Below are 15233 nucleotides of genomic sequence, written 5' to 3' on the forward strand. Positions count from 1 at the left end.
TATATATATATATATATATATATATATAACCAAACAGTCATTTTAAACATTTAGACAGCAACCCACAACATGGGCTAAAGTAATAAACAGGATTTCAGCATTTCACATAAGCAAAAATAGTAAGCGTATTTCTTCGACAAAGGGAAAAAATAAATAAAAAAATAGGATGAGTCTGTGTGAAATGACTCACAACATTATGGTGCATGAACAGAGCTGCTGAGGCTGAAGTCTTGTCTACAGAATCGCTGCAGTATGTGATGTGGTGCACTGCAATTTAACTGTCGATTAGGCCGTAAACGCTCAGTAGATTCTGCTCCCTTATACCTGAGCTGAAGAGGTTATGTTTTCAGTCCCATTTGTTTGTTTGCCTGTTAGAGAGGATGGTTTCTCAGAAAATTGCTCATGACTTCAGAGGAAACAGGGGATGCCACAGACCATAAAGTGTACTGATCTAAGAGAGTTTTTTTTTCCTCCTCTAAACTTCTCACTTTATAGTCATTTGTTATGTACTGTACATATCCTATTTGAAATCAAACTAGAGAGGGAAAAGAGAAGAGTTAATTACCAAAAGGGTTTGTTATATTTTCTCTAATTATGTGTAGATTAGCTATATGACCGATGAACATATTTAATAGTTCTATAACGTGTCCCTGCATACAACTGTTTATATATTCTTCCCCAAACAGGCACCACAAAATGTTATTTAATATTTCTTTCTCTCATCTCTTCCCTTTCACTTTATTTGAAAAAAGATACATGTCTTCACAAAAATGATGTATAAACAGTTCGATCTATCCAGAAGAGGCACAAGCAGTTTTCTCATGCACTCTAAAAGCAAAGCTTGAAAAAGACTGGGCCGCAGGAGAAATACATTTTACCGCTAATATTTTAAGCTTTCACTCCCGCAGGATTGCACAGTGCAGTAACTGCTTCACTGAAATAAAAATCTGAATAGTTCTTTCCTAAGTCATACCATTTAATTGCTCAAATGTTTGCATTAGAGTCCACAATTGAAGCAGATTAAAATTTCAAATAATTGTAATGACATGTTTGGGTAATTGTGCAGCCCTTCTCTCAATGCAAAGCTTTTGTTTAACGACTATTTCTTTATTTTAGTTATTTATTTTGGTTCGTTATTTGACTTTTCACATCTTTACAAAGTAACGTATGATTTGTACTTTTGGAGCACTGGCCTTGGCACCTCATGCATCTAAACTTTACCCTCGTATCATAAATATTTTAAGTAGCCCTTGAAGTGGGCGCTATCTCAGAACAGCCTCTGGACAAGATACATTTTCTGGGTCCTGTTCTTTCTCTCTCCTCTCATGAACCAAAATCTGGTGCCAAGTAGGCTAGCTTTCTGTTGACTATTTTTAACCTCCAAACTGGCACAACTTTTGTTGAAGCTTTTGATCTTAAAAAGCCCCATAAAGACAAAAGGATGTGCAGGACATAGTGATTTTTGGTGCTTCATGGTGGCTGTTAAGAAAAAAATGTTTTTGTAGATAAAAAAACAATAAAATGTGATCACAGCTGTATAATACCAGGCATTTGAAATAACAATCAAATACAACCACTGCATTGAAATACGATGGCAAGCTGTTTAATGCAGTCAGAGATTTCCATTGAGTGGAACTGGACAACTGGGCCATCAATGTAAGCTGGTAAGAGACGCAAATTAAAATATACGTATGAAAAGCAACTTGTCTTCTTTTATACTGGAGTCTTTTAGCTGGTTTTAATATAACTGACAAACAGAAAGGTACTGATTAGAATTTCGTGGCTGATTTCTGTTCTCCTGGTTTGGTAAATTATTAGACCTGGCATCCTGGGGCCTTTCTTCATGGAGTCTGGAGGTTCTCCCCCATGCATGCCTGGATTCTCTCTGGAAACTCAGGTTTCTTTCACTGACCAAACATGACTTTTTAGGCAAATTTGTTACTCTAAATTACCCTTAGAAATGAGTTTACACACGCATGGCTGTTCATCCTGTGTGTCTGTTTTGCCTTGTGATGGACTGGCAACCTGTGTGTGCCATTCCATCACACACCGTCGGAGATAGCCATCAGCCCCAAATGACCCTGCAAGGATAACCGGGAAGAGTGTGAGAGAGCAGCTGCTGTAAAACCGTTCAATTTAATTCAGTTTATTTATAAATGGTTTTACTATTTTTAAACCAAGACTCAAGACTTACAGAGTTGACTTTATAAAACTGTCTTTAGCCTCTTATATTGGTGATCTTATATTAGAAGGCCAGCAACACTACAACATAGTCTCTGTGTGTTCCCTAGAGCAGGGATGTCAAAAATGCAGTCGGGAGACCATGAAATTGGCCAAAAACCACATGCGGTTGATGCAGATGGACATTTTTTATTATTATTTTAAAATGTGAATAGTTCATTTGTTTCATTAAAATCTTATTTATTTTTAATAAAAAAATGTTAAATGCTTTTTTGGTACTTTTATTTTCAATACAATTATTACAAAATAGATATTTTGCAGTCCTCTGTCCTATCAACTTGAGAATTGGTATCCAAAAGGTTTGAATACCACTGCTGTAGACGATTTAAATTGTTACCTAGACACCTCAAACCCATCAGGATGGCCAAATCTACCAAGTTCTACAAGAGATACCTCAAAAACATTAAAACAAAGCACTTTCGCTGCACTCTATATGACTCGGCTGCACTTCTGGAGGAAGCTAACATCCTATCAGGGTTTGAAGCAAGATGCTGCAGATCTTCTATAAGTCTATAAGATTGTTGAGAGCGTCATCTCTTCTGCCGTCATCTTGGGGCAGCAGCATCAACTGAGCTCAACAACCTAATTAAAAATGCTGGTTCTGCTCTGGGGATGATGATGCAAAGAAGGCTTATTCATAAATCCAAGAAAATTATGGACAACAATGACCATCCTCTTCACGAGACTGTCTTAAGTATCTTCAGTCAGAGGCTTCTTCAGATTCGCTGTAATACAGACGGCTATAGAGATCTGTCCCAACAGCAACCACCATCTGCAGTAACTCTTTTAAGAATCTAAATTAATGAATTACAACAACATTTAATTTCCCTTTTGGATCAAAATAGTATTTTTGAATTTGAATTGAATTGTAACGACTTACTTGCTGAAAGTCCCACTCTCTCTCGCTCACTATTTCACAGCCAGAATGAAAGGCATATGTCTTGTTGAAAACACAGTTTACTTTATAAGAGCTTATATCTGTTTCACTTGACTTGAATTTAAACACTTTACTGACACCAAAAAATATAATGTTAATATAAAGTTTTCTCTGCCTCCCTCAGTAACAATAGTCACACAGAATATTTGTAAAACTTTTACCTGAAGGTCTTTTTTAAAGTCCTCATTTTTTCCTTACTATAACTCAGTTTGATGAACTCAAAAAAGAAAACAACTGTAAAATCGTGGCTCTTCAGTATTTGGGATGGAAGGTTAAGGATGAGGCTAACAAAACCTCAACTGAGCTTGGTAAAGGCTATTCACGTAAAGCACCAGCTACACTGTAAAGGTGACAAAAAACAGTCCCACAAATGGGGCTTATTTTAAATTAAATCAGTCTGCGTATTTAATAGCCATCATTTTTTCAGATATGAAGAATGAATAGCACGGTTTTTATTATCTGTTGAGCTTTGAAAAATACAAGACAGATCTTTCACTCTATCTGACAAAAAACTAAAATGATCTCTTCTCTTTTTACCTGCTGCAACGGCTGCAGTCACTGGTCTTTACACTGCTGAGAAACCTCTTTGATATCAGTATTTCTAAGCCTTTAAGACTATAGTAATGTTCATGTATTATTAATCATACGCTCGGAACGATGATGTTGTTGACATAAGTTAAAGTCAGTGAATCCTTAAACCCTTTCACCATATACAGTATTGCTACTCCCAGCACATCATGGGATTTTGCTGAACTAATATGTAAGGCCCGTATTCGTATTCCTCTACTTTTGCACCGAACTCCAGGACATGGGTGGTTTACGTTTTCATCATGTCAGTAATCACAGATCACATTGTCTGTGCAGACATTTTGCACGATCATTTATTTGTTGCACTCAAGAGCTGCGTGAGGTGATCGCGTTACTAGAGATGAACTAAACAAGTGATTCTAATTTTCAAAATGCATTTTAGTGACTAGTTTTATAATGTAGTTCACTTGTTTAAAGATTTCTCAGAAGCCAAACTGCGGTACACTTGATTTGTCTGTACACTGGCCAAAACAAGAACATGCATTATTTTTACTCCAGACTGGGCGGACGAACAGAGAGACAGACAGACAGACGGACAGACAGGGTTGCAGACAGACCGACAGATAGACAGCATTTTCAGTTAGAAGTTATGAGAACATTTTGAGGTTAATAAATCATCCAAGGTTATTTAACTCAAACCATAATCCTCTCCAAAAGGGGCATGTCTCTAGGCAAGCTCTGGCTGTGGATGTGGTTGGATGTCTTTTCGGGTCACAGCTGTGCATAACAGATGATGGCATTTCAAGTTGGACAGCTCTGTTAGATGAGGCAAGACTTGCTGACAGCAACTATCCAAAAACAGAGCATTCATTAAGGCAAATTATAAAAATATTTTGTGATTTTTTTAACAGCAATCTGGTCGATCTAGACTCTGACTTATTGCCAATTCACTCTCAAGCATTTAAGCTAAACTGGGCATAATGCTAGGCATATATACATGTGTGCCAAATCAGAGATGGTGGGGGCGGGGAGGGGGGCAAAGCCTACCCCTTTAGGACTGCCGCCTCCCTTGATCAAACACTGTTTTATACTTAATATTTTACAAATGTGTAGGAAAGAGTTGAAAGGAAGTAAAAGTGTCAGTGAGTTGCAACATTTTGATGATCAGTTAATCTATGTGTTTATTTGTTTTGTCTTACATAGCCCTACTTTTGAATATTCCTCCCTGTTTGACAGCATAAAAAAACAACGTGGTTTTGGTTTTGTGGGGCCACCTTGTCAGCTGTCCAATCTGAACGCCCTTTTGAAAACGTTCTGGTGCCCCTGGCCATGTGGCGGGACTCTTTTGAAAATGTAAAACTTGCATTATGTTAATTCCATAATTCAATGTAATTTAAAATAAATAAATAAATATGCAGGACTTTTGAGTAAACAGAAATCCTGCAGGTTATCAACTTTTGGTTTCTCAGGATCAAATAAGGGGAACAGTGATCCTGAGTGGAATTAGTATAAATCATTCATGCTTTATGTTAAAATTCCTCTAATCACTTTCATTATACAATACCTTACACTAAATCTGCACTGACAATGTCATTAATGTCTTATGGATTTTTATTATTATTAAAAGAGGAAGGCAGATTAATTTGGTCATTTGTCATATGGAACACTTTGATGGCACCAGCAGCAGCTCTTCTGGAGGGGGGGGTTTCAGAAGGCTGGTCGCCTACAGGGCGGTGGCTGCGCAGGCATGTCCAGGAGCGGGACGGTCTGCGGGGAGAACGGCTATTGTCATGAGGCGACGTCTAAACCGAGCTGCAGACTGGCTTCAAGTCACGCAACCTCACCTGCGTCTCCGGCAGCAGAGCAGCGCACGACGCTGGTCCTAAAATGTGTTACCGTCACTGTTGGAGATGCACATGCATAGGCTGCACTTTAAACAGTGACCACAATATAAAACCCCACGAAATGCATGGAGGACTTTTTATTTTTATTTTGTATCTTTATCTTTAAAATAGATTTGCTAAATCCCATGAAATGAACCTAAGCGCAGCCTGTGGTTGTAAATATCTACTCAATGACACCGGACTCAGCAAACAAGACACCAGCCACCTCTCCTCTCCTGCATCCTGTATCAGTTTCAGAAGACACATGCCCAGCTGAATGAACACAGACACAGAAGGCTTCAGTGAACTAATCCGCAGCTTTTATCGGTCACTGAGGCGACATCCAAGTTGTCCCCCCCCCCACCTCCGCCCCCGACACGGAAACTTGTGTAGCCGCATTCTGCTCCTCACTGCGCCGCACAATTCAACTTCCAGGCATTCCAGCACACTTGGCTCTCTGACGGCAGACAGCGGCAGCCGAGCACTGCTGCAGCCGAAGCTGCGCCGTTTCAAAAGGCGAGCCAACTCTCCCCTTTTCTTGTGTTTGCGCTGAATAAAACAACTTGAACCTCACGTGTCACAAAACACAAATGATCTTTTTACACTCCACGCAGCCTCCACCTCCCGGCACACCACGCCCGTCTGCACAACAGCAACATCCGTCCAAGAGGGCTCACCTTTAAAGACGCTCGCGCAGAGGCTGTAGAGGATGAAGATCAAGTGCTGCTTGAGCATCATATTCTTCTCTTTTTTCCTGCACAATTTTAACGCCAACACTCCACTCTCTCTTTTTTTTTTTTTTTCCTTTCTCTTCTGCCAAGATTGGACTTATCCAGCTGAACGGCGCAGTTTCTGACTGACCCGAGTTACATTGACGAACTCTGCCGTTTTTTTTTTTGTTTTTTTTTGCAGGAGTCCCTGTGTGTTTTCGCTGATCAGAGGGGGCAGTGATGACTGTGGTGAAGCAGGACGGCAGAGATGCTCGTCGGCAAAGTGCAGCTCCTGCTTCCCTTTATTGCTTTCACTTTGACTCGCTGCAGAGAGCTAGAGTCCCGCCCACGCCTTTTGACTAATGAAGACGCTTCGCCAATGAAAAACACCTAGACACACTTCGGATCTCCGGTAAACAATTTCACAGAGTACACGGTTACTTTGTTATATCAGTTGCGAACGGGGGACCACATTTTTTTTTTTTTTTTTTTTTAGTTTTTTTTTTTTTTTTTTTTTTAAATGTGATCAGTGCCATGATTTCTAAAAGCTTCTGCAGACATATGACTATGTAGCTGAATGTCTTCTTCACTAAATAAATAAATAAATAAATGAATAGTAAGATTCAACGACATATCATGATTATAATTTCAGCGTTTTGTGGCAGTGTTTCAGGATTGTGAAATTATGGAAACGTTTTTTTTTTTTTTTTTCCAAAAATCTGAACAATGCAGCCTGCTCTTCTTGTACAGCCTTTTGTTTCAGCTTGTTTTGTGTGTGTTTTTTCTTTTCCTCTACCAACTTTGCAAAGTCTAAAGATTAGATGTTGTGTATTCTTCTTGGTGATTTTTCAAATCCAGCCACATCTGGTCAATTGGATCTTAGTTTGAACTTTGACTGAGCCATTCTAAAACACAAGCAATCTTTGGTCTAAACTATCCCATTCGCTCTGACCATATGCGTATGGTCACTATCTCCATCCATCTCTGGTCAATGCTCTCCTTTCTCAGTTTAAATAGACAACCATGTGATACAGGACCCAGGGCCGTGATCTTTTGAAAGGATATGGGGAGCAAAGATTTATTTTTTTTTCTTTAATGAATGCCTGCTTTGAGTAGATTGTACTTTAGCTAATTTTGGCCTAGGCCAAAATTTGTTGAGTTGGGTGAATATTTTAATATTTTTATGATTATAAACAATAATCAAGTATTTGAAAAATATGATATTTTAGTTGATTTCTTTGGGAACAACACAGAGTTATTGGCTAGTGAATGTACTAAACCCACTATGCATCAATTCAGATCTGATGATGTATAGGACTATCTATTAATGTACTGTAATTTGTATTAGTAAAATAAATATTTCTTAGTGGACAGGGCACCAAAACTGTCTCCAGCCCAGGATTCCATATCCTTGTAAATTCAGCTCTACTTGCTACTTAAGCCTGCCATCATGCTGTACTATTTCCAATTTTCTGATGAATGCAACTGATTGCAATGGATTTGTTTAAAGCTATCAAAGTAAAGGCGGTTTAACACATTTCATTACAATTTGGGGAGAAAAAAATTAAACATATAATTTTCCTTTCACTACTGTGTGCTCCTTTGTGCTAGTCTAACACATAATATCCTTATAAAATCCATTTAGGTTTGTGGTTGGAATGTGGCAGTAGATGGGAACAGGTTGTGAACATTTTTACAAGGCACTATTAAATTAACTCTTTCAGATCCAAAACAGCAAATAAGCCAGAAATCAACACAAGTAACTCGATTTAACCAAACTGATGCATTACTGCATATCATGTGTTTTTAGAGGACTGAAAGGGACAGCATGCGGTGATGATGGAAAGACCTGCTCATGTTGTGTGAAAAGACAGTTGCTTTCCAGAGGTGATAACCCTGAGTCTGGGTGCATGTCAGGAATGACTGCACATACACAGGGGAGGCAAATGGGCTCCTGGACATCCTCCTTTCTTTCAAAGGGTTCCCACGAGGCGCAGAGAAATGAGTGTGGCCGTTCTCAAAGACAGAGGTGAGAAGGGGAAATGGCAGCTTCAGCCAGGGATCGCTCGCTAAGCCGATCGCAAGGATTTTACACATGGTTTAACATTCTGCTTGGCAAATTTGGTTCAATTTTTCTCAGTGGTCCTCCATGCCACTCCCACTTCAAATCAAATCGTTGACCTGTGCGAACCGCCTGAGAAAAGACGTGGGGCTGAAAATGTAGTCCGGGCCTTTTACAGCCTTGGCTTCTCTCTCAGTAGGAAAAACAGCAGACGCAAAATTCATCATTTAAACAATCGGTCGGACCGCTAATCTTCATCGGCAAAAAAGAAATGAACGCAGTATATTTTCATGTTGTAATCAATTATGCTTTTAATCAGAACGATCCGAAAGGGAACCTTTTACTGAGATGTGCTGAGGCTGCATTTTAGCCTTTTTAAACTTGGAACTATATGCACATCTCTACTCCCGGTGGAGCTATTGATGCCTTTCTGAACTGTAAACCTTGAAGGACTGAGTGCTCTTGTGTGACATACATTCTCTTCACAACTCACTTATAATTCGAAGCAGAACTATACAGAGCCAATTACCAAGAGGATGGGGGTTAAGAATCAATCCCATGTGTCCTGAAGGTCAGTTTCTCGTCATTTCATTAGATCTTTGAGAGTAGAATTCAACTCATGCACCTTCTTAGCACCGGGAATTTATTGACTATCTGTGTTCAGCAGAAAAGCTTGGGGTGCTGACACAGATCTGTGATGCAGGGGAGCACATTCTCTTTTCGCATATATCTGTGGGTCTTTTCTCGCATTCTGTTCCTTTCTTTGTGTAATTTGGAATGCTCCGTCATGTGCACGGCCAGATTTAACGAGGTTACAAGCCGCACATCGGAATCCCAACTACCTGTTGTGACACAAAACAATTGGAAAAGGCTTCAAGTTATTTCAGAATAAGCATCCAAAATGCACAAAAGAAATCAAAACAAACTGCGAGACAAAAGGCAAAGCAAGGGCGACTCATTAATATGCATTAATCCATCAGCGATAGGATTTCAACCACCTCACTGATCTAAGCAGCTATTCCAGACACACTCCGCTCAATGCATTTTACATGTGTGACAGAATTTTCTAGATAAATGATTGTCAGTAAAACATTGCATTGGGATAACTTCTTGTCAACTAACTGCTGCACTGCAGTGACAAAAGAAAGCTATTCAAATTTTTTGTAAATAGAATTTTATAATTCAATGTGTCAGACATGTGGGTTTTTTTCTTGTCAGTGTTCCTCTGGGAAATAACAACTGCTCTCTCAAGCTTTGTAAAGTCTGAAATTGGACAGTGTGCTCAGAGTGTTATATGCTTCTTGGACTTTTTTTTTCTTACCCCAGGAGCAATACTTGTTATTGATGGCGAGTGGGAATACAATTTCATCTGTTTATTGCTTTATTCATGGGACACTGCAAGTCAGGACTGTATGAACATTTCTGTATATATGGTTAAATTAGAAATAATCACTCAGACATCTTGTCCAGAGGTGTATAGTATGTTGTGGTAACTATTTTCCATTAAAAGTGTAAATATACTGGTCTCATCTGGACAGTTGTCTCACCTAATAAATACTGCATTGCCAACAAGCTGAAGAGTAACCCACAGCCATGCAGCTTTTTGCATTCATGTCATTTAAACAGTTAAGGAAACTTAACTTTATATCACTTTATACCTGTAATATTTCTACTAAACATTTATGTACCTTTCTGGGTTCCGTGTTGAAACGACTAGATCTCAATCTGTCAAGATGTGTGGAGGTTGTAATGGATCCACGGGAGGTGCAAATCTTCATGCAATTTGAAGATTTAATGAAAATACAAACTTACAGGACAGAACAAGAAACATCCACAGAGAGGGAAAAAAACCCCAGCAAGAATATACAGGGACCGCAAGATGTAAAACAGGGAAGAGACAGGAGGAATTAGCAAGGACTGACTGAGAAAGAGGTGCTGGGAGGTTGTATGGTGAGGTTGTATGGAGGTTGAGAGCAGAAGACATGCTGAGGAGAGAGAGAGAAGTGACACAGGCAGCGAGGGAGAGCACATTGGGGACTAGGAAATTAATCTAACAAAGTAACTAGACATAAACAATGAAAACTAGAGTAACTGAGAAAAAGGACTAGACACAAGAAATACACATAACTAGAATCACTAAAAAGGAACTGAAGTAAAAATAGAAACAAGGCAGAATTAATAGAAAGAACTAAGGAACACAAATATTAACATACCCAAAACAAACTCAAACAACACAATATCCTGACACAATCCTGGGTTTGAAAGGATTGACTATAAAATACCGATTGTGAATTAGGTGGAATTGTCTGGTGCTGTGCTTGATTGGTTCAGATCTTAAATGGTGGACACTGAGTTATTAGGCAGTTATGATTTGATCAAACAAAATTTACATTTGCTTCTTCTACTACTTTTATTTAAAATCTAAAATTTCCCCCCCAAGTTCTAAAGTTGCAAGATGAGAGATCACTGCTCAGTCAGCTTCAGGTAAGATTAAAACCACAGAAATGCAAGAAATGCAGGTGCTGACATGAGTTGATATCTGAATTTTGACAACCTTGCAAAGTCTATTCCTAAATAGACTTTGGTTTCTTGTAACTGAGATCTAGGATCGCAACAGGAGATCCTGTATAAATCAGTCTTCTTGCCTTGTTTAAACATTGGCAGATAAAAGGGTTTTCCTTCAAAACAGGACACAAAAGACTGTGGCATGCATTTATTTTTAGTAGGCTCGATTTTTGTAGTGGTATCTTTATGTGTCTGTAAAAAAGTAAGAAAAAAAAGTCAAATATGTCAATAAAACAAACCAAAGAACCAGCGGCTGCTCATCTAAGATGTGGAATCCAGATCAACACCAGGATAAGGGATCGCATCATATCAGTCTTTATATTACTGCACCGGCTTCCTGTTTGTAAAAGGATATTTTAAAACCTCACTGGTCTAGTAAGCACTGAATGGCCTTAGGCCTAAATAGATCTGAGAGTTACTTGTCAGGAATGAACCATGAATCCCCCTGACGTTGAAAATCGGTTCCTAGTGTTCCTAGGACCAGGACTAAACCAGCACAGGCAGCATTCAGTTTATTTGCTCCCTTTAGCTGTGCATAGCACCAAAAAACATGAAATGTGGCTTCATTAAATCAGGACTAAGATCATGCAGTAGCTGCTTACTAAAACATGTTATCTAAAGGTCAAAGTTGACCTTATAAGCTTTTTAAATAATTTATTGGACAATTATTTGCTACTGATCAGTATTTCAACATTTCTGAGTTTTGGTGTCTTTGCAACTTTTATGCCTTTCTGCTTTTTAATTTGATTTTTTTTAAAATATCTGTTCCTTTTATTTCCCAGTAAAGCAATTACCTTGTGTATGAATGGTGTTCTGCAAATTGCCTCACAGGAAGAATGTTTCCATTTTAAGTTTTAGTAGGGAGCTCTTTGTGTGAAATTTGCATGTCCTCCCAACAGTTTTCCCCTCAGTCCTAAAACAAGCAGGTTAGGTTAAATGGGGCTTCCAAATTGATTAAAGGTGTGAGTGCCAGTGAGCATGATTGCCTCATTTGTCTCTGTGATGGACTGTTGACCTGTTTTTCACCCCTCACCCTGTGGAACTTAGGTTGGACTTCATTCTTCTTCCCAGGATACAAGACAAAGAGCAAATGGAAAATGAACATATGAATACAAAATCAGAACAGAAGAAGGTAAAGAAAATGAACAATATGCAGAAGATGGAATGCCATAGAACTTTATAGATACAGATCTGAATGAAAATATTTATTTTTCTAAAAAAATTTTTTTTTAAAGGCCACAGTTGGTTGGTGTAGTTGATTCTGTTAAAATGGCAAGTTTTATTTTCCACATTTAATGTGACAAATATGCCCTATGACAGACTGGCGACCTGTCCAGGGTGACCCCGCCTCTCGCCCGGAACGTTAGCTGGAGATAGGCACCAGCAACCCTCCCGACCCCACTGAGGGACAAGAGTGTCAAGAAAATGGATGGATGGATGGATGGATGGATGGATGGATGGATGGATGGATGGATGTGACAAATATCTTATACCGATATAGCAACAACAGCAAATCTGTTGGTGAGAAAAATGGTGGAAAAAAATTTAAAAACAGGCAATAATTAGATTTATCAAGTATGCCTCAGTTTAAATTAATTCTTTGTCAAAGCACCTTTTGACAAAGAACAACTAACATCAGCTATAGAGCATCTGATTAACTAGAAATAAAGCTCTCCTTCAGCTTCAGTTTGTTTGTGTAGACGTTTCAAAAGATCAAAAGGACCTTCATGCTCGAGGTATCGATCAAGAAAAAGAATTACAAATCCACAATATGATCTGTTCCACAGGACAGTGAAGACATCCACCTATCCACGTATGAACCAGGAGAAAAAGCAAAGTCAATGCGGAAAGAAATGTAAACTTAATTTCTCAGAATCTCATATTTTTAAAGAGGTTTAAAGGACAGAAAGGTTGAATACCAAAGTATCCAAAAGTGCATCAGCATTGTGAATCCAAGTTCATGTATATTTCTGTTTATTAGCAGATTATATAGCTTATTTTCCTTTTTAATAGCTTTCATTTTAAGGATGGTAAAATTGTGATTCACAATAGACTCAGTTTTGTACAGAACAAAAACCTGGTATTTTGTCAGTGATGTGTACACTTTTGAGATTTGCTCTATATTCAGATGTATATGCTCAAATGTAAGTACTTGTTTCAAATTTGGAACGCTCCATCGCATAGAAGCAAACTTGCATTGCATGAAAACTTTATCCAGAAAGATTTAAACTGGCTTGAGGACATCTATGTTCTACATTCAAATTGTTTTACCTCAAGATGAACTGGACCATTTAAAACAGATCAAAGTATAGTTGAGTAAATGAATATTTTTACCAGCATCTTAATCCACAATATATGAAGAAATTAAGGATTTACTTATTGAAAGTATAATCAGTGGTACAGACTAAACTGACTATACATCTTACCAGATGTTCATGCCACAGTTTTACTGGTGATGGAGAAACTCTGCAGCGTCATTTACTGGAGAAATGTTTACAAGGATATGTGTATGGTTCACATTGCAGTGACATTTTTCTCACATTTACCCTGACTCAACAACTTCAAATGAAAAGCTAAATCTTCTTGATAACACAATCAAGATGTATTTTATTATCTACTGAGGCTTCCACTGAAGGATGAGTCATCTTTAGGACAGGGAAGATCTGAGGTAATGACTACATCTTTACAGCACAGCGCTGGAAGCAAAGAGCTGCAATGACGGAACCAATGATGGCCTTTTGTTTGAACTTCACAAACAAAAGGATGTTTTCAAGGACACGCGCCATCCCTTTGGGACCAGCGTAAATGCATATTCAATCTCCCTCCTCCATCTCCCCATCCATACCGACACTAACAGAACCCCGCGCCCTACGCCGAGTGAAGTGCTTTGTGCTGGGGCTCGCGCAGATGATGGCGCTCCGGCAGCTGGTGTTCTCACAGACCACTGCATGGAAAATGGGCTGATTTTAGGATTTAGCTGCCCGTGGTGGATTTTTCACTCGCCAATTATCAGGGCCAGAACCACTTAGTTATGGAATTGCATAAGATTAAAACAGAGATTTGAAGCCCCCCAAGTCTCAGATTTGTTAGCACGCCGGTCAGTTCCGCAGTAAGCAGGATTCATTTTGAGTTTTAATAAAGCAACATCATTAGTGCGCAGCTGTTCAGCGTTTACTTTGAACTGAGGATTCAACCACAAATGCTCATGCTTTTACACGCTGGAAGAATGTAGCACGTCTCTTCAAACAGCAACATCAGTGCAACACTCTGAATCAGGTCAACATTTCCAAGCTGCAACGCTGACTTAGTGTGGATCTTGAGAATGTGCCCACAGAGGTTAAAACAACAGAGATTTGGGAGGTAAAACATTCAAAGCGTTTTCTACTAATACTTTTTTTTTTTTTAGATATCTAAGCATTTTGTGTTCTTTGGTAGGATTCTATTAGCACCCCACATCTAGCTTGGCAATATCTGCCCTCTCTGCTTTGCAAAGCATCTCCAAATCAGTCAAACTGTGTGGACATCTGCTCCCCTCCGGCCTCTTCACGTGAACCAACAGATCTTCTATCTGACTTAGTTTGGACTCTGGCTCGGCCTTTTGAAAACTTTAATATTTCAGTGTTTAGTTCTTTGGCTGAATTGGATGTATGCTCAGACATGCTGTGTTGCTGACATGAAACCACTCTTCATCTTCCACCTTAAGCCTGTGGTTCAAATGGCAAGATTTAAAAATTGTTGGTTGATTTTCAAAATCTGAGCGATTTCTGACCTGATCTTTTCCACAAAAACTCCTACAGTGGTCCTACAGTGTGTGATGTACAGCCACAGGGCAAAGACAACACGCCACACGTGAACAGATTTCACTCACAAACATTCAGATGTCAGAAGTCTTGCTAAACCTCTCAAAATAAAACATGGCAGACGAGGAAGAGGCAATAGTTTGTGGGCTTTTTTTTAACTGAATAAAACAATGCAAGAAGATTTTGCCAAAGTTCATCAGACTTTCTGCTGCGCATTGAGCTTTCTTTTGTCTTTTGTATTTTGGATTCCCCTCTGTGTTTCCATCAACTCACTTTCTGACTGGCTCTCCGTCTCTTTTGTCAGACAGCATGCTCATTTCTTCTTGCAGCACCACACAGGCTGGGATGTCACGCCGACAAGTTGGATATCCCTGATTTGAGGTTGGAGTGGTCCCGATGTCTATCCTGTCTGACTAGGTCACTCCTAAGATTATCTTTAGCGCCATCATGACAATCTGAGCATCCTTAAGATTGTCGGAAGGGGAAGACTGGGTCAGAAATTAGCAT

At 39.1% G+C, this 15233-nt stretch overlaps 1 protein-coding gene across 3 annotated transcripts in view; it reads right to left on the bottom strand.

The window, feature by feature from the left end:
• LOC103474999 (cell adhesion molecule 2-like) overlaps nt 1–6769 on the bottom strand; it is a 153686-nt gene extending 146917 nt beyond the window's left edge. For all 3 annotated transcript variants that reach the window (XM_008426348.2, XM_008426347.2, XM_008426346.2), the window contains exon 1: nt 6267–6769. In XM_008426348.2, the coding sequence (XP_008424570.1) occupies nt 6267–6327 (61 nt within the window). In that variant the 5' untranslated portion in view covers nt 6328–6769. The remainder of the gene's footprint in view (nt 1–6266) is intronic.
• Nucleotides 6770–15233: the final 8464 nt, after the last annotated feature.

Source organism: Poecilia reticulata, linkage group LG13 (assembly GCF_000633615.1).
Source record: "Poecilia reticulata strain Guanapo linkage group LG13, Guppy_female_1.0+MT, whole genome shotgun sequence".
In the NCBI taxonomy this organism is placed as follows: domain Eukaryota; kingdom Metazoa; phylum Chordata; class Actinopteri; order Cyprinodontiformes; family Poeciliidae; genus Poecilia; species Poecilia reticulata.